The sequence below is a fragment of the Anser anser genome (assembly GCF_964211835.1).
Source record: "Anser anser genome assembly, chromosome: 9".
NCBI lineage: Eukaryota > Metazoa > Chordata > Aves > Anseriformes > Anatidae > Anser > Anser anser.
In genome coordinates, this window is record NC_139729.1 from 13,240,524 (window position 1) to 13,263,859 (window position 23,336).

General features: G+C 51.1%; 2 protein-coding genes across 3 annotated transcripts; one reads left to right on the forward strand and one right to left on the reverse strand.

Moving 5' to 3' along the window:
• Positions 1-88: 88 nt before the first annotated feature.
• On the reverse strand, positions 89-8,881 carry TBCCD1 (TBCC domain containing 1; the record flags this gene model as incomplete). Of its 2 annotated transcripts, XM_083848579.1 has the most annotated exons (8): positions 89-612; positions 1,178-1,341; positions 4,428-4,925; positions 5,074-5,260; positions 6,188-6,554; positions 8,058-8,207; positions 8,323-8,353; positions 8,427-8,881. In XM_083848579.1, the coding sequence occupies 7 exons, from the start codon at positions 8,879-8,881 to the stop codon at positions 1,212-1,214; spliced, it is 1,818 nt and encodes a 605-aa protein (XP_083704705.1). In that variant the 3' UTR covers positions 89-612; positions 1,178-1,211. The 2 variants fall into 2 exon arrangements, with proteins under 2 accessions (XP_083704705.1, XP_083704706.1); XM_083848580.1 differs by having other exon boundaries at positions 8,323-8,690.
• Positions 8,827-21,129, forward strand: DNAJB11 (DnaJ heat shock protein family (Hsp40) member B11). The gene is made up of 10 exons (XM_083848581.1): positions 8,827-8,959; positions 9,071-9,227; positions 11,467-11,564; positions 12,400-12,532; positions 13,427-13,569; positions 14,127-14,209; positions 14,831-14,888; positions 15,461-15,572; positions 15,964-16,123; positions 20,209-21,129. Exons 1-10 carry the CDS (start codon positions 8,880-8,882, stop codon positions 20,271-20,273), a joined length of 1,089 nt encoding a protein of 362 aa, XP_083704707.1. The 5' UTR covers positions 8,827-8,879; the 3' UTR covers positions 20,274-21,129.
• The last annotated feature ends 2,207 nt before the right edge of the window (positions 21,130-23,336 follow it).

A 23,336-nucleotide genomic window follows, 5' to 3' on the forward strand; every position in this document is an offset into this window, starting at 1 on the left:
AGCATTCATCAAAGGTGTGAAGATGCTGTGTCCCTCTAACACCAACTGTATAGCTAAAACTCATTCCCCAGAACATGTGCCAGGCTTATCTGAGAACTCTGTTTTATTGACACTTGTCAAAACAAAGCAAACGTACAAGAAAGGTAATTCCACAAAAATCACATCGCTTAAGTGCCATCTTTGTATTTTAAAAAATCTATAGAATTTCATTCATAAAAAAATCAAAACATTTGCTTTTCACATTTATAAAAACAGTGCAGCTGGCTTGTATCGTAACGATGCGTGGGACGGCCACGGCCCTACGTCCAGTGCCGCATCAGGAGAGGCTCCTTTGGTGGACGCCTGCACACCGCGGATGCTACCTGACACCAGCTGCCCGGCGACAAGGGGCAGGCACGCTTGCTCATCATCCTCCAGCAGCATGCACTTTCTCAGTTACCCACAGAATAGTTACAGCACATTCCTGGGAAAGTGGCAGCAACTGAAATCCTAAACCAGAGAGATGTCCAAATCCACACCGAGACTGGGCATCAGATCCACGTGTTCAGTCAGGACAGCCGCAGAGTCATGATGAGAACTGCCTTCAGGGTACCACCGTCTCTTCCAACAACTCTGTAACAAAGTAGAGGAGCAAACTTTAGGCCCAACACTAGCAAAGAGAAAGCAACATAAAGACTAAGGAGGAAAAAGGGGAAAAAAATGTTATGGTTTGAAATATGCAACAGCAGAAGAGCAGGACAGGGGCCTGCCTCCGGCTTCTAAACCACTTCTGCTTGGGAAGAGACTGCAAAATAATTAAAGTCTCGCCCAATTCTCTTAAACAAAAGGTGAGATAGGTGAGTACAGACATTAATACACAGCTTCTTTAAAAAGGCAGCTGTTCAAATACGTTTTTACTTCAGATTATGTACAATAAGCCTATCTGCCTTCACAGACACACACGGATGACCCCAGCAAAACAAACACCACCTGTGGAGAACAAGGGAGGTGCAGAGTACACACAGAACAGGCTCAAACTAAAAAGAGGTTTTGACTGCAAAATGAGAACTAAAACCAAATGCACAGCTCTTGGGAGAATCTCCACCAAGCAGCTTCCAGCTCCTTCCTCCTCTGCACACACAAATATGGGACAAGTCTTCTAGATACAGAAGAATCGAGAGAGAAGCCCTGTACTCACCCTTCCTTTCCTTTTGTTGCCCAGGAACACGATGCTATCCTGCTGCCTGCTTGGAGCCCACAGCAGGAGGGACGAGGCTATCCAGCTGCTGACGGTTCCCTGTCTGAATCAGCCATTCATAGAACTTGCTTTCCACCAGCATCTGGAACTGCTTCCTCTGATCCCTGCAACCAAAAGAAGACGATCAGCAAGGAAGCATGCAAAAGTCGTGCTTTTTTACAGTATTATTCTTCTAAACCTCACCTTCTCTACCGAAACAAGCCTCTAAGCATATCAGCTAAGAGCTGGGCTTGGTTCAAGAACTGCCTGTACCAAGAAGAGAAGGTTTATACCACGTGAATGTAACTAAAATTAACCCCAAAGGTAGAACTCAGCAGAGTTACACAAGTGACACAAACTTCCCACTCCTTTAGCAGCCACCCTGCTCCATAAGGCTTCCTCTGCTTTAACCTTAGAGCACAGATTAAAAACCGTCTGAAAAGGTAGAAAAAGATCAGTAATGAGTGTTCAAGCAATGGAGACAGAAAATTTTGTTCTGACAGCATCTGGAAGAGAGAGAATGGAGATGGGGAAAAAACGTACGTATAAACACCACTCCTCAAGTAATTCCCTTTACTAGTAAATAACTTTTTTTTTTTTTGGCAAGACCAACAATAACAGGGTATATCACCTCTATCACTCTCTCTCTGGCAGTGATCAAATGTCCAAGAGCAGCGCAGTCTCATGGCAGTATTTCTCCAGAACTTCCCAGCCATCTGGGATCACTTCAGCTCCTGAATTTCTTATGCCAAAGGTGGCGTTAGTGTTGAATAGCTCCTGACAGACTTCTTTTTCTATGAGCTTACACAATACATTTCTGAACCTAAGTAAAACATGAACATCTTCAATATCCTTTGGAGATTTTGTGTGGTTTTGCTTTGACGCATTCCTAATTTGTTTTGATGCTCCTATCCTGTACTGGGAAAAGCAGCAAACCATCCCTATTCATTTCTGTGCCACTCAGCTTCAGAGGGGCCCAGTTTACCCACACCCTTTTTTCAATTTAAAGGCTCTTCTTCTTTGTACTGTCACTTCCATTGGAGACATCCACTGACAAATTCCCCAGAAAGCAGGCTTCTAGGCTGGAAACTAACCTAAATTCCTCCCCAGTGAACGTGAACACAAAGGCAGTCACTCCTCTCTTCTCTCATGGTTTTATCTTCTCCAAGTGCTTATTATACACCTCGATCTGCTGCCGACCCTGAAAGACTTTCTGTCTGATGTGCTCAGAAAACAAGCAAGCAGGATTTTACGCTTTTGCAAGTTGTTCCTCAGGCTCTCTTACTGGTCCCGTCTTATGCGGTTTTTACCTTTAGCCTGGCAGGATTTACATTCTTTTCTTTTTTTTTTTTAGCCCACTTTCCTCATTCAGACAACTTCAAGTTTTTGAAAGATGGCTTTTACTGATAACAGTTTGTTTCACCTCCCTGTTCAAGCACCAGTAGCTTTTTTTCTTTCTGCACACCTGATAATCTGCTTGTTCCAAATTGTCTGTCTAGTCATCTCCCTGCCTGCAGGGGACAGACACACTTTACACTGTCAACTGCCCAGCCTCTTTTCAGCAACCTTCTAAACCTGGCCCCCTTCTTCCCCTTTTATGTAATAAAGGGATCCAGTACCAAGCTCCCACCTCCCTGTGACTGCCGTAGAGGACATTAAAACTAAGTGCATCATCCATATTATCTAACATTTCTTCAGCTATAAGATTTTGATGGGCAAAACACCTTTGTAAAACCCTGGGGGAAGAGCAACAGCGCTGGGAGGGCAATGGCTGCAGAGACAAGAAGCACCTCAGATGAGGTTGATAAACACAAGGATGACTCCAGCACAACAGTCGAGGTTCAGATTTTCCTCTCTGCTGCTCTTCAAGATTCAAGAGCTTAGAGTTGTGAAGGTTTTTACACCTTTGTCACCCCTACTAGGTCACTACTGCTCAGCCATCCTCCATCTGTAGCAAAATCCCACCCAAGAATCCCTTCTCCCCCCCATTCTGGGGCTCTTCCAAACTGCAGGCTCCTGAGCTCTCTGAATGCCACAAAGGGACAGGGAAAGCTGAGGGAGCTGCTCTAGAACAATGAATGATCAGACTCGAATTCCTCAGCTTGGTATGAAAGGAACTGTTGACTGTTTGACCCAACAGGAGATTTTCATATTCTCTGTATCCCACAGACCAAACCCCTCTGAGATCCCTGCTTCTCAGCACCCAGTTACAAGCCCATCGCAACTCATCAGCTGAGCACAGAACAGGAAGAAAATATATACAGTGCAAGTACAGCTTAGGGATCAAAAGTTGTTTTCACCTCTTCAGGTCTTTAAAATCAACTATCTGCACTCCTACCCCCATTCTCTGTCCTGAAGCCAAATCCTTCAGGTTGTTGCATCAAAACGGTTCACAAAAGATAAAAGCAGCAAAACTGAAGGTGACAGCTTTTTACACCTGCCCAATCTGTCTGGCTGCTCAAGAAAGCGCGTTGACAAAGGAAGCAAGGTGAACTCTTTCAGAACTCCCCAACGGGTGCTGAGAAAGCAAACGGATGTGTATCAGTACACGAGACGCGCTAGGCTAGGCCTAGTTAGAACAGTAAAAGCTGGGCAGAGAATTTTCAAGAGAACTTTAAAAGCTACTGTCCGTGAGGTGATCTACGGTAACGGTCCACATGCATATTCTTAGCTCACCTCAACAACAGGTGGGACAGTAATTTAAAGCTTCAATCTCAATGTAAAGGTTGGGGCTAAGAATGATCACCAATCAGCTGCAGGCCAATAATTTGTGGAGCTGTTGTTCAGGGTGCGTGCCCAGATCTCACCCACGTCAGCATGCGGCACTGGAAGCAGAACAGAGACAGCAAGGAGACAGTACCCAGCATGAGGTAAGCTGTAAACTCGTGCCACCAGGACAGATCCCTCGCCTCGGCCCTCAGCAGCATCTAGGCATGCTTCCCCTTGAGCTTTGCAAGCGAGGAAAATGCCATCAGGAGAAAGCACCTCCTGCAGAGTTAACTGTAAACATTATTCCCCTCGCTATAATATCAAAGATCAGGATCTCAGGAATGCTAAGTACTCGTACTTTAGGACGGGCATGCAAGACACAGCTCACACAAACCGACCCATTACTAAAGCATTTTTGCAGAACCACATCACACGAAACTTGTTTGTATGACCGCGCTGAGCTTCAGTGCAGCTCACGCACCCGTCGGGACGCGGCACTCACTTGCTCAGGCATGCCTCCTTCACCATTTTCTGCCAGATCTGTACCTTCTGCTCCCGCTGACTCAGTGCCTTCTGATAGGCGTGGGGAAGCCCCCCCGGTATCTCCGTGGTGTCTCCTTCCATCTCAAAGGGAATCACGAAGGTGTAGAAGTCCGAGGGCGGCAGGAGGCGGAAGACGCTCGTGTCGCTGCTCTCCTTGCCCAGCAGCATGGGGCTGTCCCAGTAGTTGGGCAGAGTGGCCAGGCCCACCCGAGCCATGTGGTCTTCCAGCATGGGATAGTGTGTGTGGAACGGGGCGAGGCTGACCGCTTGGTTACCCGCAAGGATAAGGGGCTGGGTAGGCGTCAGAACATGGAAAGTACAGCCGGTGGTGGAAGAAAGGGACAAGCTATAGCAAACCGCGATGACCTTGACGTTGTCGCAGCTGTGGACGTGAACGGACACCTGCACAGGGCCAAGCACAAAAGTGCTGTTCCGGCACTTCTCAATGGTCACAGAGCTGCAAAAGAGCAACAGAACGAAGACACAGTGAGCAGGAAAGACTACACCCAGAACTTTCTCGCTACTTAATCCATCTAACAAGAGCTTCGCACTTGAACAAACACTGAAAAAATATTTGGCTGGGCCTGCAGTGAACAAAAACTCACCGAAGAGGAGAGAGGAGATAAATGAACGACTCATTGCAGCGATGAATTCTTACATGTGCCCCCACCAAGGTGTCCGAGCTCTTGGCCAGCGTCTGTTTGTACACCTGGCTCATTATCACCATGGGGAATACCTCTGGCACCACACGAGTGTTGCAGGCAATCTTTGCTCTCCTGGTTGTTCCCTCTACTGCAAAATAAAGTTAACCGATACATTTAAAACGAGGAAAAACAAAGAGGCTATACATGCCTCCTACAGAGACACAGACATGATGGTTCACCATCCATGTCATCTGGCAGTGCCTCACGAAAGTAATCAGCCCAAAACGTGACAGTAGCACAGTGACACCATGTCACCACGCAACAGTCGTACCACCCACAGATGCATACTGGGCAGGACACAGCAGTCAGAAGCTCCAGGGCACACTGAAAGATCAAAAAAACCTTCAAAAGCATTCAGGGCAGCCAAAGCCTCCCGCAAGCCAGGACATGGGCATCTCCATTTCCAGTTCCCGGACACAAATCTGCGCTTGGCAGGAAGGTCTTTAGGGCAAGTGTTCAGCGTTGTGTTGAAAGTATGGACAGTACACTTTAAGACATACTAAACCAAGAAAATGCTCCCTCTACAGCACAATCCTTGAGCAACCTCACTGTTCTACCTAACGCACCGCCACTCCTCCTATTGTGCGGTCAAATGAAAAAATATCTTTTTTTTTTTTTTTCCTCCCTAAGGGGGAAGGTGCCTTGGCTCCCCACAACGCCCTTGCGGGTGAAGGGCTGGGATTCAAGGCATGAAAAATCCCAGTCAGTTCTCGGCTTTGCCACAGACACATCACATTATCTATTTTCTGTTTGGCTGTACTTGAATAACAAAGGTAGCAATGCTGACGTTGCTCGAGGGGGCTTTGAAAACAAAAGTGATCTGAGGACTGGAAAAAACACACACAGGTGTCACACAGCACCCTCTGCTCCTGCAGACTCACCCCTAGCTCTCAGTTTCCCCATCTTCACTATCAGCTGGAAGGAACAGCAGCAAGCCCCTGCCAGACCCTTGCTAAGCAAGAGGAATCAAGGCTGGAAAGTTATTTCTAAAAGTAAAGGCAAGGCCCGCAGATACCTTGCTGTGCCCAGGCAAGCTTCTTCCCAGACCTGAGGCAGGCAGTCATTCCAAAAGGGTTTGTCGTCAGGCAGGAGCGCAGCCAGCTCTCTAGCTTGCGGAAGGAGAAAGCGTTGTCGCTCTTTGAGTAGCCGTTCTTCCCTTGACATGGCTGCCAGAGGGCAAGCTTGTGCAGAGGATAGACGGTCCCAGAGCCATCCACAGTCCCTTCGATGAGAAAGCTCAGGGCACAGACAGCTTCACAAGACACCAAGCTGTTGCTGGTGGCGTGGGAGGAGGTGCTGAGCTGCTCCGGCTCCAGCAGCAGTTCCAGCATGTCCGAGAGGTGGGCGAGCAAGAAGGCATGGTGGTCCTGGTCGTTCCAGTTCTTAGGGGGCAGAAAAACAAGCGAGAGTGAGGCGAGTTCTCAGAGAGATGACAAGTTCCACCAGTACTGTACAAACACCCTTGCCTAAGCTTGTTCTAAAGGAGGGGAAGTTAGTCAGACATAGTGCCTGGTCCCGCTGCTCTGCCCTTCCCAAATGCAGAAAGGAAACCGCGCTCATCAGCAAGCTCCCCCAAGAAAGAAAAGCGTTCTTATTCTAACTCCAAATACCAGCTATTTCATTCTAGAAAGCAGAAACGGATTCTCCTGCAATCCCTCCCACACAAACTCAGCCTGCTGCTGCTAGCACTGAAGGTAGGAAACAAATCAATAGCTGACAGCCAAGGTCTTGCAACTGCTCTGCTGGAAAATCGCTGCATCTGCTCCAGACCTTCAGCTATGATTAACTGCTTCTGATGAGGAGCCACAGAAAAAAAAAAAGCAGGGGGTCATTTCTTCACAGGCAAGCAGACCAATAAAGCAACCAACCTCTGAACGAAGCGCTAGTTCAGATTCTAAAGGGCTCCATACCATGAAGAGTGAAAGATTGGAGCCATGGCAGACGTTAATAAAGACTACCTTTGCTGGCCTGCGAGCTGCAGAATTAACACCCAGCTGCGGTTACACGTTGTCCTCACCACATGCGAGGGCTGCAGGTGTAAGGGCACAACACGCAGCCACAAGCATCTCGTCTGCGGCTGGAGAGCCCAGCGTTGTGACAGAGACCCTCTCGTGCAGAGAGCAGCCCTCATCCCTGTTCAGTGTTTTACGTAAAAGCGACGCCTGAGCAGCGGTCTGAAGAAAACATCAACTTTTCAATTCCAGTGGGTGCTCCAGTCCTACCTGTCTCACAGCCATCTATCAGGTCCTCTCCTTTCTTTCTTTCTTTGTTAAGTCTTCTTGTTAAATCTAATAGGGCTACCCATTTCCAGTCACTTCAGCTTGCCCCTGCCCATGCTTCCCATGCTCGTACAGCTCAGAGCAGCACAGCCACAACAAACCTGCTGAGGTTTGCAGCCGGCCTTTATCACGATGCGGTCAGCTTGTAACTCACAGAGCTGCCCACAAGCTGCACCTGATACACCCACCCCAAATCTCCTTTCAGACCACTTTACAGGAGGTGCTGTCATTCCCAGGGGGCTGACTGACTGCATTTCTGCCTCTCGGAAGCACGACCTCGGGTAATTTTGTTAGGGAGGGCCCTGGGACCCCCTCATTCTGTAACGGGAGATAGGACAGCAGCCGCCTCCAAGGAAGGAAGGGCTGCCTGGACAAGCAAGGAGGCTGCCGCTTCTTAAAGGGAGAGCCGGCAGGGCTCAGAGCGAGCTCCCGCAACCAGCCATAGCGCGGGGAGCCCGCGCGGATTCCCACCTCCCCCTCGTACCGCAGCGCTCCCAGCTCAGGACTGCCACCACACGCAGCGCCTCGCTCCCCCAGCCCGAACCGGCCGCTTCTCCCCCCCGAAACCCGAGGCAGGCCCCCCCACAGCCCCCTCGGCGCCACCACCTTGCTCTGCCCGGCGCCCTTCCCCGCCGGGCCGGGGGCTGCGGCCGCGGGGCTGGGCCACTGCTCGCCGCGGAGCGCCGTGCGCAGGGACACGCGGCTGAGCTGCTGCAGGTAGAGGAAGAGCAGGAACTGCAGCGTGTCCACGGAGAGCTGCGGGGGGAACGGAGACACCGGGGCGTTAGGGAGGGCGCCACGGGCGTTAGGAGGGCGCCGCCGGGCCCCGACCCCCGCCCAGCCCCGGCCCCGGCCGCGGCCCCGTCCCTGCCTTGCTCCGCTCCCGCTCCAGATCCTCGGCGCTGCCGCACGCCGCCTCCGCCTCCGCTCTCCGCAGGCTGCGCGGCGGCCAGGCCGGGCGGAGGCGGAGGAAGCGCTGGAAGTAGAGCCAGGCCAGGCCGCTGCCCAGCCGCAGCTTGCCGCAGGCGATGTGCCGCCAGCGCGGCCACCGCAGCCGCGGGAAGCAGCCCTCGGCCGCCCGCCGCCGCGCGTACGCCGCCATCTTGCGCAGGTAGGGGCGGCCCAGCCGGGCGGGCGGCGGCACCGGCAGCGCGCCCAGCAGCGGCGGCTCCGTACGGACCCACAGCGCCACGGCGGCCGCCATGACGGCCGGCCCCGCCGTACACCGCCCCCCCCCCTCCGCTCCCTTCAGAGCACGCTTCCCATTGGCCGCCGGCGAGGCGCCGGTGAAGTGTGCGCCGCGGATTGGCCGGCGGCCGGCGGCGGAAGCGGGCGGGGCGCGCTGCTATTGGCTGGAGGCGTGAGGCGGGCGGCCGGGGCGGCGGCGGCGCCTCCTCCTCGTCGCCCCGCTGCCGGCCCGCCGCCGCCATGGCCCCCGGGCGGCTCGGCCGCCTCAGCCTCCTGCTGCTGCCGCTGCTGCTGTGCCTCTGCGGGGAGGCCGCCGCCGGGTGAGTGCCCGCCGCCCCCCCCCGTACCCCTTCGCCCGCCCCCATCCCCCCCTCAGGCGCTGACGGGGCCCTGCCGCCCCCCTCTGCCCTCCCCGCGTCTCCCCGCTGCAGGAGGGATTTCTACAAGATCCTGGGGGTGTCCCGCGGCGCCTCGGTGAAGGACATCAAGAAGGCGTACCGCAAGCTGGCGCTGCAGCTGCACCCCGACAGGAACCCCGACGACCCCCGGGCGCAGGAGAAGTTCCAGGACCTGGGAGCCGCCTACGAGGTGAGGGCCGGGGCCGAGCTGCGCCGGGAGGCTTCGGGCTGCGGGGGGAAATCGGCCTCACGCCCCCAGGAGCTCTTCTGGGAGACGTAAACCCCCCTCTGTAAGGCTCTGGGGAGACCCGGCCTCCCCCTGCCCCCGTGCTGGATCTCAGGTGCTTTACCTAATGAAAAGAGGTGGGCAGAGAGGCTGCCAGGCTGACCAGAAAAAGTCGTTTTACCATTGTTAGTCCCATAAACATAAGGAGTTCTGTTCCATGACAACAGAGCAGCATATAAATAATAACCAATAGCATAACATACCACATAAATTGTGTATAAACTGTTAGCCATACGTTTTAAGTCAAAACCTGCATTCTCCTCTGCCATGTGCATGAGCATTGACACAACTCACGCAGGGCAGCTGCTTCTGTTCCTTTCCTTCTGCTTCCCTCTGCCACTGCTGGTCACCTCCTGTTCCTGCCACCCCCTGGAGCAGAGGGATCCTGAGGAAGATGAGAGCATTGACCAGCAGGGAGCCAGGTGGGGGCTTGGCATTCGCTTGGAGGAGTCAGGCTGTAGGATGAGCTGGAACCAAGAGCTGTGGTCAGAAGAAAAGGGGCTGTCCCCCCCATGCAGCCTGCTGCCGCCCCGATACTGCTCTGTTCTTCCGACATGCAAATACAAAATGATTGAGAAAGTGAGGTGAGAAATAGCACATCAGAGTCCAAGTTGTTCAGCATAACATTGGGAGTTCTGGTGCCAGCACAGGCAAAACAAATGCAGCGTGCTCTCACCTAACACCAGGGTGTTTTTTAACATAAAACGTCAGCCTCTATACTGCTGCTCAAGGTTTGTCTCGCTGAGTATCTAGAGCAAAGTCTTCAGGAAAAAAATGTGGGGGAAGTAGGTTAATTAAACTGCTCGGTGTCCTTCCTTCAAACAGCCCGAGTGATTTTTAACATGCCAGCTGAGTGGTGCAGACACAGATGCTTCAATTAAAGGAGACTCCTACATGTAACAGCAGCTGTTAGTCTCAGGATGGTTTGGGGATGAAGTTTTTGCTGTCTTTTCTTTTTCTAAGCTTACCCACTGTAGCTGCTTTGCTTTTGAGGCAACCTAGCATAACAAACAAGAGGTCTCCTGGTGATGTTTGGAGCGGTGTGTTCCACTGAAGTCTGCAGAAAGAAGCAAAATGAACGTAAAGGCAAATGTTTTGTTCCTTATTTCTTTCTTATTGCTTGTGATACTGTTAGTAGTCCACCAGAAGAATTCTGTTCCTTCACCAACAGATCACAGAAGGGAAAATTTATCCCACTTCTATGAAACAGGTGCTTTAACGCAAATCTTAGGTGGCAGACAGAGACCTGAGCTCTTATCTCTAGCCCTGGAAAGATGAAGCTGATAGTTAGTTACTGTTTTGTGGGTTTTTCTTTTTCCTCTCCTTCCCCTTTGTTGCTGACGTTTATCACTGGCTACAATTTCAGACTGTTTATCATCATTGAACTAGCTTCTCCACCTGTTTCCACTCCTTTCAAGTCTTCTGAAAGTTAACCGGGCAATTGTGACCTTCCAGAATGTCATCAACTGGTCAGGAAGGGGAAGGGAGGCTAAATCTGACTGGAAATTTGCAGATCTCTGGGTGAGGAGCAAGAGCAAAGATCAACACCTAGGAATTAAAACTTTAAAGCTTTACAACCTTGAGTGCTGTGTGTTGGGATGTGTTGTGCCTTAGTACTGAGGTTGCTCCTTTTGAATTTGGCTGCTCTTAGAAGTGAGGGTCAGTGTTCGAGCTGGTGCAGAGTTAGGATACCTGGCAGATTTAACTGGGTAGGCAAACGTGCATTCGTTGCTAATTGTTAGGAAACACTTGTCAGAGGAATACGTGTTCCACAGGTTTAAAGAACAAGCAGAGAAAAGAGGGGGGACATTGAGTGTTGTTTTGTTTTCATTGAGAAGCAGTTCCTGCTTTGTAAGAGCTGGTTTTGAATTATTCCCTTCTGAGTCTTTCAACTCATTAAGATTTAAAGTCGGTATTGTTCATATCTTCTGCGTTGTTTCTGCTGTTTTAATAAACTAATTTTAACTTAACCAACAAACATTTAACTTCGCAGTGCAGCGAGCAAGTTGTAGCCCATGCTTCTGTACCCTGAAGCGTTGCTCGACCCCTGGTAAGAGCCTGGCACGGCTCTTCGCCACCCCTTGTTTAAATAGCCCGGTTCAGCTGTGGGCAAAAGCCTTGTCCCTTTGTGTCCCGCTGCCAGGTGCTCTCGGACGAGGAGAAGAGGAAGCAGTACGACGCCTATGGTGAGGAGGGATTGAAGGACGGGCACCAGAGTTCCCATGGAGACATCTTCTCGCAGTAAGACTTTGCCACTTCGGGTTACTCTGTAGTCGGAGCTTTAATTCTGTGATGCTTGTGCATACGTTTGACACAGGCAAATTCAGTGTTAAGGGCTTTTACCTGGTCAGGGGGCACTGATCTGAGGTGACAGCGGAGGGTTTGAAGAAATACATTTACAGTGGATATCCTACCTGCTGCTGTCATTTGTCTGTCTTGCGGTAGCCCTTTCTCCAAGACCAGTAAGTGGGAACCAGCGGTGTCTGTCCACACGGATGGCTGTTGCTCACGTGGGTGACTTGTGAGGTGCTGCAGCTGCATTAAACACGCAGCATCTTTCCTGCATTTTCTGCTACGTGATCATTTAACCTTTTATCACAGACTGTGTGCGCACTTGGGGGTTCTTTCCTTCCTTTTGCAAGGTAATGCTGTAGTGACTTCCAGAGAGCAACCTGATCTCGTGGTTATTTCAAGGCCCTTTTGGTTCTGCTAGGAAAAAAATTGCTAAAATAATTCCTTAAGTCGTTCTTCCCATGTAATCCTTCTGGGTGAGAGCTCCGACTGTCTGCAGGTCCGTTTGGGGAAGAACATTCAGACTTGTCAGGGTGTTGTTGTTTTTTTTTCCTCATACTGCTTGTCCTTAAACTTGTGAAAACCAACCTGCTAGCGCTGACTCGCAGTGCTCAGAGCTTGTGCCTCGGGGTGAGGGTAGCTGAGCAGCAGAGCCGTGCGAAGAGGACTCCCGTTAGGCAGCTGTCAGGTTCTGAGGCGTTGCTGCTGCCTTGGATGGCTCTCTTCAGCAAAGCCACCTCTGATCAGAATTCCTTCCTGAACTAACTGATGTCCTTCACTCTAGCTTTTTTGGGGACTTCGGGTTCATGTTTGGAGGTAACCCTCGCCAACAGGACAGGAACATCCCACGGGGCAGCGACATCATCGTGGACCTGGAGGTTACGCTGGAGGAGGTGTATTCAGGGAACTTTGTAGAGGTAAGTCTGCGGGCCTGTTGGGCTCCCCAGCGTGTTCTCAGCTCTCAGGTGGCTGGCCAGGCCACTCTCTCTTCTCCAGAAGAACAGAACTAAAATAGATGCTTGTTTTCTCAGTGTCTGTCAGTGGATGATGTTATGATGCTGTTTGGTAGCAGATAAACGAATACATTGTTCCATCAGTTATCTTTGCCATCTGGCAACTTGCCTATATGATGCTTCTTGTGACGGTAACTTACTGCCTGTCAGGGCCTAGCTGTGGCCAGTCTGCAGTAGCCCAGCTGGAAAATGTGTTAGTGGTTTCTCTCCAGAATGTATTGTTATTTGAGGCTAAAACACTTAATTTAGTTCTCTGGTTTTCAGCAGTCCTTAGAAAACCATGCTATGGATTTTTCGTCACTTTTTTATGTGGCCAAGCACGTCATGAATCTCTGGATTGCATACTTAACAAACATATAGTGGCATTTTAATTATTATTTTTTAAGCAAGTTGTATTTCTGGTGCTCGCAATCTCTGCTGTACTGTGGTAGAGTTCAAAATGCTCAAATTTGTGTTGTGAGCATCTGGGTAAATGAGAAACTCAGCATAATTTTGCCCAGTGCATGGAACAAGGAAGCTATCCCAACCAAAGGCATCAGGTTTCAGCCTGGTGTTACCTTTCCTAGTTAGGAAGGTGGCAATAGGACCTCGGAGTTGGTTTTCTGGTGCTTGGGAATTTAGTGTGTGATCAGTGGGAGGCATAAGGTGACAACCGCTTAGAGAAATGTTTTGTCAAGATCACATGCGGCTTCTGTGGAGGCAGCAGAGTGCACAAAAAACAAGTTACGTTAAAACTGTTTGGGGAATCAAGGCCCACGGGTGCTGGTTTGTCTGCTTACGTCCGCCTCTTTCGTGCAGGTTGTCAGGAACAAGCCAGTGGCAAGGCAGGCACCTGGCAAACGGAAATGCAACTGCCGGCAGGAGATGAGGACCACGCAGTTGGGCCCTGGACGTTTCCAGATGACTCAGGAAGTTGTTTGTGATGAATGTCCCAACGTCAAGTGAGTTTTGTGCTCTTCAGTGCTATGTGCATGTTTATTCAAAACCTGCCGCTAGATGGAGAAAAGCGCCTGTACAACCACGAAGACCTGGGCAATCTGGGAGCGCTTAACCCAGGTTTTTCGTGGCTAAGGAGAGAGAGTCTTTATTTTTAGAGTAGAAAGGGCCAGCTCTATTAGATGAAAGAGCTTACCAATTTGCTCTCTCAGTTCTTTATTCCTTGAACAATCAGTTGTTGCAGCAGAAATTTCATATTGATACCTGAAACCTGCAGAAGCAAAGTTGGAGAAGCCCACAGTTTCCAGCTGGGGACAGCTGGATGTGGAATACCATGTTGTAGTCGCGTATCCAGATGCTGGCTGTGCGCTTAGGAGCTTCGCTTTGCCCTCTCTTCTAGATGAGTATTAGTGTGCGAGAAAGGCAGCACTCGGCCTCCAGTTTTAGATGTGAGCAAGGAACGTGTTAACGTGTGGGGGTGTTCTCATTCTCCCAGAAACATAAGTAGCTGCTACCACCTGATGCTGGAAACTCAGCGCTTGCTTGTTCTTCCCCTATGCAGGCTCGTGAACGAAGAGCGAACACTAGAAGTGGAGATAGAGCCAGGCGTGAGGGATGGCATGGAGTATCCCTTCATTGGGGAAGGTCTGTACACGGGCGCGGCTGTGGCTTGCTCCTTTTCCTTGATGCAAGGCTGGTCATCGTGACAGTGAAAGTGTCCGGGCCCTGCTTTGGGTAACTGATCAGCACGTGTTATTTGAAGTGCTGCGTCCAGTGCGTGCTGCTGAAATCCAGGAGCATGTAGAGTGTTATCCATGCTTAGCAACAACTGAGATCCACTCCCTTTGGTGGTACTGGGTAGACGCACAAAAAAGCCCTAAATCTGATGTTTCGGATGGTAACTTGAACAGGAGCATCTGCTTCTGACTTGAGTATGTGAGGGAATCCCCTCTGTCCAAGGAATTCAAGTCCTTTAACAAGAAAAGGATGGGTATCCTTAATGTGTGGGCAAGTCTTTATAACAGCAGACAGGTATGAATTCATTGAGGGATAGCTCTGAAAATCCTGGGTTGTTTAGCAAAAAATACTTCTTATCAGGGTTGTAGTCATAAGAATCAACTAGTTGCTTTTTTCCCTTGAACACGTGAGCTGCAAATCTCCATTGTGTATAGGTATTTGCTGTTTGTTGTAAAGAAACAATGCGCTGCTTGTTTCTTCGGTTGTACTAACTAGCTCCTTTAAATAGAGCTCTTTTTTCTTTCACAGGTGAACCCCATGTGGATGGGGAGCCAGGAGATCTGCGTTTCCGAATAAAAGTTCTTAAGTAAGTGGCTGGCCCTGTTACACCACTCTTTCAGGTTACTGTAAAGGAAGTTTGCAAGCAATTTTCTGGCCGGTGTTGCCTGCTTGGCTAGTGTGTTGCTTACCCTTCAGCAGAGCTGGTACAGCCAGGGGTCCGGTAGTCAGGGCTGTGCAGGATGTTGAGCCCCAAGGATGCTAGAGGGTTCACCGCTGCTAGGATGCTGCGGTAGTATTCTGCTTTTGTTGTGCTTGGCCCGAGTTCTGGCGTGAGTTAGCTCCTGCCTCAATCACATGAAGTATCTCCTTTTTCCATAAACATGCGATCTCCCTATTGTAAGAGCATGTACTATTAAGAAAGATTGCCGAGTGAGTCACGACTTCTTGACACGCCTCGCCACTCATTGCCCTAGAAATAGAAAGGCTATTAGTAGTATGCATCTCACACAGGAAAATGAAGCTAAATTTCATTCATTCTTCACTTCCTCTCTGACTTCTGTGAAATCTCTAAACCCTTTCACAAAGAGAGGGGAGGAAGCTAGAGGACCCACTTTTCCTGTGGGAAGGAAGGGATGTTCCAGTCTCTTATTTCCACAGGCACCCAGTCTTTGAAAGAAGAGCAGATGACTTGTATACAAATGTGACAATCTCGCTGGTCGAGGCACTTACAGGTTTTGAAATGGATATCACCCACTTGGATGGGCACAAGGTGAGGAAACAGTTTGCTTTCCTGCTCCGTGTAAATAAAATTTAACTCCCAGGCCTGCTGTGCTGAGGGCTAGTTCGCACGGGGGCTGCGCAGCTGCTGGCTGTGCCCAACGTCCCCTCAGCTGGAGGCTTCCACACCAATTCCTCCAGAGCCAAAGCGCCTTGTACAAGGTGCGTGGTGAGGACCTGGGTTCCAGGCCGCCAGAGCAGTTCTGTCTTTGGTGTTAGTACTGTCACGTGTCCTGGCAGTAATGCTGCCCGGACCCCTTGCATGTCACTAACTTTGGCAAGGAATCAATAGCAGATGAAGTTTTTCAGCGGGCTGCAAAGGGCATTTGGGGGGTTGGGGTACATACACAGAACAATAGTTACAAAACTTCTTTTGTCTCTAGGTCCATGTTGCTCGGGATAAAATTACAAAACCTGGGGCCAAACTGTGGAAGAAAGGAGAAGGTCTTCCAAATTTTGATAACAATAACATCAAAGGCTCGCTAATAATCACATTTGATGTGGAATTCCCCAAAGAGCAGTTGACAAACGAACAGCGAGAAGGTGGGTGTCTGACGGCTGTTGTGGCTTTGGGCTGCGCAGTTCTCTTGCGAAAGCTGGTTAGAAGTTGGCATAACTGAACCAGGGGCCTGTAGTGGTCAGGAGGGGCTTTCCTTTCCATGGATCTCTTGTACAACACAACACGTTTGGCCCAGTGCCCTGTGAATAGCTTTCATTTTCTTCTGAAGCGTGTGAGCTTGGCTGCTGCAGTTGTAGGGAACAGGACTGGGTTGTGATGTGCCACTACTGGAATGTTGCACTTGGCAGACCTGCCGGCGCTTTGTTTTGTAGCTGGCCATCTGTCTGAAGCGAAGGACTTACCGGGCTTAGCCCGTCTGCTTTGCCTTTCCTGGAGTAGGATCACAAGCTGCTTTCCAGCCACTGCTTCTGCCTGGGGGCAGTGCTCGTGAAAATCCCTCTACAGCCAAGGGTAAACAGTGCCGTGCAGCGCTCAGCGGGGTTTGTGCCTCCGTACATCTCCCTGTACCCTCAGTGCTTCGGGCGTGCTCGGGGAAGGTGTGTGCAGTGCAGACCTGCGTGGTTGGAGAGATCAGCTACTCGGCTTCCAGTTCTGGAATGGAAGCTTGTGGGTGAGGTGTGTCGAAATCCTAAAACTGATGGGAGGGCAGATGCTGTACTCCTAGCCGGAAATTCATCCCTGCTTCAATGGCTTCTGCAGTAGGATCTGCTGCTCTGCTCAAGGCATCGCAGTAGACATCAAGGCAAGACGTCTTTGCCCCATCCTCTGCTGGGGGACAAAGAAGTTCCTGGCCCATAGCAATGCAGCTCTCCTGCAGAAAACCCTGCTCCCCAGCACTTCTTCCTGCTGGTCAGGGCTATCGTACCTCCTCCTGAATGTGCCATTTTAGTGGACTCTGGCAGCTGTCCTAGTGGTGAGAAGCAAACGTGCAGCTTTCCTGGACTCCTAGAGTTTGTAGAGGGCAGCCAGGCCCCGAGTGGTCTCTTTTCAGCCCTTCCTGCTGTGTCAACACCGCTGTGTGAGCTACCGGAGGGAGTCCAGCTGGTGGCTGCAGCTCCAGGGCTGGCCCGTCTTCTGCGGCTCTTCCTCCTGCAGTCAGGTCTGCAGCTGCTTGGGCTGTGAAGTCTGTGTCTGCATCAGCGCGAGGTGTCCCCCTTCCAGGCTCTGCTGTCCTTCCCAAGCCTGCACAAGGCAGCAGCACCTCTTGTGTGGACGTGAGGTTCTTCTGGCTGCTGCTGGTGGCAGTTTGAGGAGCGGCTGAGGGCAAGAAGCAGTGACCGAGCCCTGCGTGTTTGTCAGAACCGCTAGCTAGCGTGCCCAGGAGCTGGGAGGTGATGGTGCTGGCACGGGTGTGTTCAGGCACAGGGCCTTTGGGTGTTTCATACCCTCCTAAAGCAATTCCACCCTTCCGAGGGGAAGGTGACTGGGTAAGCGGTCAGATGCATTCCTGTGCGCTAGAGTATCTCCAAACATGCAGAGATTTCAGGGTTTTTATGAGGGAATAGGTCTGCTCGTGTTGTGTGGCAGCAGTTCAGTGTACACACTCAAGGGAAGACTGTAGGCCTCAGAATTCAAAACATCCCTTTTCTTGTTGTTGGCACTGTTCCTAATTTTTTATCTCCTAACCATATGGATGGCTCCTGGGGCAGTCAGAAGACAGTGAGACTGAGAGCAGTGCTCTGGTCCATCTAAGCTCTAGGGTCAGAGAAACAATATGCTCTCCTTCCTGCCTGCATAGCGTCAGGGAGTTTACTGCCTGCTGATCCAAAGTGACTTTCTCTCGTTTCTTACACATCTCTACCGACGCTCGTTTGCTGTCTTTGGGGACCCTTAAATCTCCCTCCAGAGTGCTCAGAGAGCACCAGCAGGCAGCAAAGCGCCCGTGCTGTGTTGTAGCCTGTCACCTGCCAGCGGTGTCAGGAAAACTTTAAGCTGGCTGTAGTGAATGAGTGAGGGTGCAGTGGCACCGAACGTCAGGCTTCCTGGCTGCCAGGACCAAATCCCCAACACTGGGGTTGGGGCATCAGATAAGTGTTAAAACTTCCTGTGCGCTAATGAGGGTATCTTTGGGGCCAGTGTGCATCTGCCTAAGAGCTAGTCAGCAGGAAACGAGGTACAGGAGTGGTGCAAATCCCACTTTTTTCTGGGTTGCTGGAGCTCACCTTTCTTCAGCTACGTCCTTCCTTTTGAAAGGCTGCACGGCCAGAAGGTACATCCGCTTACACATGGGCCAGGAAGTAGCTTCGAGCCTCTTATTTCCAGTTCTTTCCAGGACGGTTTTTCAGCATTTTAACGGAACTTCTGTGACCTTGTGTGCATCAAATAACCAGTCCTGAAGGACAGTAGTGTCTGTAGCCAGAACGGGTTAAGGGTAGGTGAGCAGGGCAAGGTTTGCAGGGAGACATACTGTCTTTTAGCCAGTCCTCCTAACAAAGGATTTCCATGCCTGTAAGCTTGGTTTTTTTTCTTGCTGTTTTGTTTTGTTTTTTTTTGTTGTTGTTGTTGTTTGTTGTTTTGTTTTTTTTATGAGTAAGTTGGTTGATCTTAATAACTGGTCTGCCTCTCCCTGCTTACATACCCTGCTTGAAGGTGGCAACCACTGCAGAATTTTCCAGGCAGCCGAACGTGCTCTGCTCTGCAGACAGGCCCAGCACCCAGCCCCCTCCACCGGGACTCTGGCTGCAGCTCAGCAGGCTGATCTGAGGCAGGACAGCAATCCTCTCTTCTGTCACATCGTGGTGCAAGCCAGCGTGCTTGTTTTGAGGCTGATGCTGTTTTGGGGATACCTAACATCAGAATTAAAGCAATTTAGCTTTTTTTTTTTTATTTATTTGAAAGTTTGCTCTCTCAGTCTTGGATCCAGCACAATCCTTTCTGGTGCTGGTCAGAGCAGAGGTGCTGCTGCGCCCCGAGGGGCCCCACGGCCAGGGCTGGGAGTGTGCTGGCACTGTGGGTGACTAGGCTGACTCTGAAGAGGGAGTCCCCTCTGATTTATCCCTGGAAAAAGTGTGACATTTATGTTCTTGCCAGTCTGCTTCCTCTGGGCAGTGCAAATATGACCCTTAAGCAGCAGTAAAGCCCTGCCAGTCTTTTCCTGAATGTGCTGACCCCAGTAGATTAGCTGCTGTGGTTTCAGTGCTGACTCACCCTCCCGTTCTCTTATCTTGCTCTGGATGCTGACAGGACATCAGGGCATCAATTCTTTAGGGTGTTTTATGAATGGGTTTTCAAGGGTGGGGAGGATGGCATTTGTAAAGGCTGAATCCAGCCTAGCGATGCTCATCTAGTTACAAACACTGGCTTTCAAAACAGAAATGCGAGCTTTCTGTAGAGCGCTCAACTCCACAGATGCGAGTAAGAGAACAAACTTGCAAACTTGCAGTCTAGGGACTACTTCCAGTGAACAGTACTGTCCCCAGGCACCACGCACCGGTGTGAAAACCCCTGCTCTGTAATTATTTGCCTGGCTTTCTGTAGCTGGCAGTTCGAGGAGGAGCCAGACGTAGCCTTCCCAAACGTGCTGCCAGAGGATTTCTGTTGGGCTGTAGAGGGAGCCTGGGGAGATGAGCTAGACGACTGGAATTAAACTCTGGAGATGCTCTCAAAGCCGTTTCTTGGTGCAGTTATACTTAAGATGGCAAACTTGTTCTCGACTTCAATAGCAAAATGATCTGGGAGTTGGAGCTTTATCTCTAGCTCTATCCCTCACAGAGCTGTGAGGATCTCAAGGTGGTGCTCTCGCCTTTGAAGTGATAGCAGAGATTTTCTCCCTGGAATCATTGCCTTTTTGTGGTCCAGAGAGCGTATGAAAGCATTGTTCTGGCACTATTAACTTCGGTCCTATTTCTCCTTGTAGAAATGCTGAAGGAGCACGAGTAAAGCTGTTGCACCTCTGGGTTTGGGGGGATTTTGGTGTTTTTTGTTTGTTTAAATTATGCTCAGAGTGTCAGTGTTTGACTGCGTTACTCAGATCTGTGGGCTCAGCCTCGAGAGGCTCGTGCCAGGGGGCCTCCAAGTCGATGTGTAAATGTAGCAGGGACTGGTAAATGCAGCAGCTGCAGCATCCTCCTGCCTGTGCTGTGCAGTAACGCCTTCGTTTCTTTTGCAGGTCTCAAACAGCTGTTGAAACAAGGATCTGTGCAGAAGGTGTACAACGGATTGCAGGGATATTGATGTGGGGGGGAAAAAAAGGACTTAAATCAAAAGTCAGATTTGTTTGCGGTTTTTTCTCCTGCCCATCGTAGAATGGGAAAGAGGGAGGGTGGGGTGATTGTTGAGGTATATATGTCTTTTTTTTTTAAACGGTGGAAGCATTCAGATGAGCTGTGGGGCATACTACCCTGTTCAGGACACAATTGGTGCTGCCTATCCTGTTCCATGTCCTGGAACAACAAAGACTCCTTGAGCAGGAAAAAAAAGGGGGCAAAGGAGTTTTAAATTCCACACAGATTGGAATTTCTGTTTTTTAAATATATTTTGATGTGACTTTTCTTCACCATCTCAGCATATTTTCGTAGCTTCTCCTGTTTTTGATGTCCTTTGTGTCAGTCTCTTCTGAGTTTCTTTTGTATTTTTTCTAATCCCAGTCCTTCCCCTCTGAGTCTAGAGTGCGGTATTGCTTCAGAGTATGTGTTTCTGGGGCAGGAGTACAGCTGCTGTTGGGAGTGGACTGGCAGGATGGCCTTTACAGAACGTGTTGGACCCACACGCAGCTGGGAAGGCTGGGGAAAAAACTTTCTGAAAGATCCTGTGGGCTCTCATCACTACCAAGTAGTCCTCTTGTCCCAGAAGTTAATGTTCACTTTGAATCTAAAAGTCACAACGGTTTAGCAAAGATTCCTCGGACCTTCAGCGTGAAATTTCAGGGAAAATAATGGGAACGGCTCCTCGTGGTCTTGGTTCCTCCCTGCCCCAAACATAACCAGTGGCTTGTCTGGAAATGTTCACTCACCTCCTGCACCCTGTCCTCCGTGAGGACAGGGAAGCTAACGGCGCAGAAATAAAGATGTTTGAGTTGGAATGGCAAAAACTACCTGCTTCTGTGTCTCAGCAGCCCTTGCCCTGGTACAGCTGCAAGTCGTTGGACTGAGGAAGGGTCCCTTTAGAGATCTAAGCCATGAGCTGCCGTAAAGGGGGACAGTGCTGCTGCTAGCACCGACAGCAGCTCCGCAGCTGCTTTATTTGGATCAAGGGATGGGTGACTCAGCAGGGCCGTACCTGTGCTGCTCTGGTGAAGCAGCTTCACCCTCAAGTCCCTGCTCCTTTAAGCATCCCTGTCAGAAACGCTCATCTCTGCGTGTTATTTGTAATTTTGGGAGTGGTAGCGAAGAAAGTTCCCAGAGGTGCCTGCGTCAGTCAGCCTCGTGCTGCTGCGCCGTGACGGGGATGTAGGAGCGAGATGAGTCAGCTGCTGCAGGATGGTGCTCTGCTCCTTTACCCCGTGCTCCACGGGGCTGTACAGCGGGGTCCCTCCAGCTGCTTGCTCAATGCCGCATCCCCTGAGCTGGGAAGCGGATGGGATCTGCCTTTTGCACGTGGAAATGCTTGCCGGGGAAAAGCAGCAGGAGACGCAAGGTTGCTTTTTGGGTTTTCCTTTTGTTTTCAAGTCGGAGTAGCGCAGATCTGAGCTTGGGGAGGGGGAGAGCTGTGGCCCGGCCATTGTGTGCCGCAGTGGTCCAGCCGCGTCCCACCCAGCCCTTGAAATCCAGCAGCAGCAGGAGCTGACGCAGCGGAAGCAGCAGCACCGGGAAGGTTTCCTGTTGGATCCTTTGTGCGTTTGCTTTGGCAGAGCAAACCTGGGGCTTCGGGAACAGCCAGGAGAGGGGCGAGGTGAACACAGGTTGCCAGACCCTCCCTCTCAGTGCTCATCTTCCTCAAAATCCTCGCTCAAGCCCAAGGCGTTCATCCTGGCTGAGGCTGCTAGAAGAGCATCAGCCCCTTTGGCCAGGTGTTTCCAGGTCTCTTTAGGCAGCTCCGTGCCCCGCTTCCCCACTCTGATTATGTTTTGAAACCTCTGATTGCACAGAAATGCACCTGATGGCCCTGCGCATGGGGCTGCCTCGTGCTGTCAGCCCTGCGGGGGCCCGTTTGCTGACTGCTCCATGGCCTTTTTCTTTCTACCCTACCAACGTGCCCCACGCTGCCAGCACAGCAGCAAAACCAAAAACCTTAGAGCAAGGTCTCAGCTTCTGCACAAGATTTTGGCTGCAACGTGAGCCTTCCTACCCCTGCCCCCAGCAGCAGACAACGCACTTATTCTGAGCACAAGTACTTGTGCTTACTGCTGCTTTTCCTTTCCAAGCTAATTCTTTTCCTTCCTGTAGGGTTTTATTTTTTTCCCTTTCCATTGTGGATCTGTGCTGCCCTGAGAGGCCCGTGCCGTGCAGAACAGCAACAGGAGCTGCCAAGCCACAATTTTACCAGGGTGAGAGCGAGACGCAAGGCAGCAGAGACCCGCTCCATTGTTGTCGTGGTGCAGGTAATTCACTGAGATGTGAAAGAGAAAAAGCCCGAAGCCCTGCCAGGCAGCCCTGCTTCCTTCCAGCCTCCTTGCCCTGCTGCGTGGTGTGTGCGCGCAGCTGGGGCTCGCTGCCACCCCTGCCTTCAGGCCGGCCACCCAGGGCTTCCACGCTCCCCTCCCGCGCAGCGGCACGCGTTGGTGCCTGCTGCATCTTGTACGGGTGCTCCGCTTGTTGCACGTCGATCCGCTCGCTTCAGGAGAGCTGGGCACCTTCTGCGATGGCGGGAGGTGTGTTCCCAGGTGGTGGGGCTGGTGGGATGCGGGTCGGTGGCCGTGACGTCCTGTGCCCTCTGCTTCAGCAAAGCTCTGCCAGCGCGGGTGAGTCCTGGTGCGTGGGGACTCCGCTACCTCGCAGGGCCTGACGCCGCGCACAAGCCAAGGATTGTTGACCCTTCAGACACGGGCACGTTGTCCTTCTCCTTCAGCAAGATGCTTGACCTCGAAATGTGTTTCTAGAAGTTCTCGCCCCTTTGAGAAGGGCTTGTTAAATAAGCAAATGGTTACTGCCTGGCTAACGTGGGATCCTGCTCTACAAAGTGATCGCTTCTGATCATCTCCTGAAGATGTTTCTTCCACTGTCAGCGCGTTGTTGCCCTCCTTTGGCTGGATCCCTGCTGCCTCTGGATGGGGTGAGGACCCCCCAGCCACGTCAGACCCGGCTGTCCCGGCCATCACCTGGGAGGGGATGCTCCAGCAGAGGCCAGGAGCAGGTAACT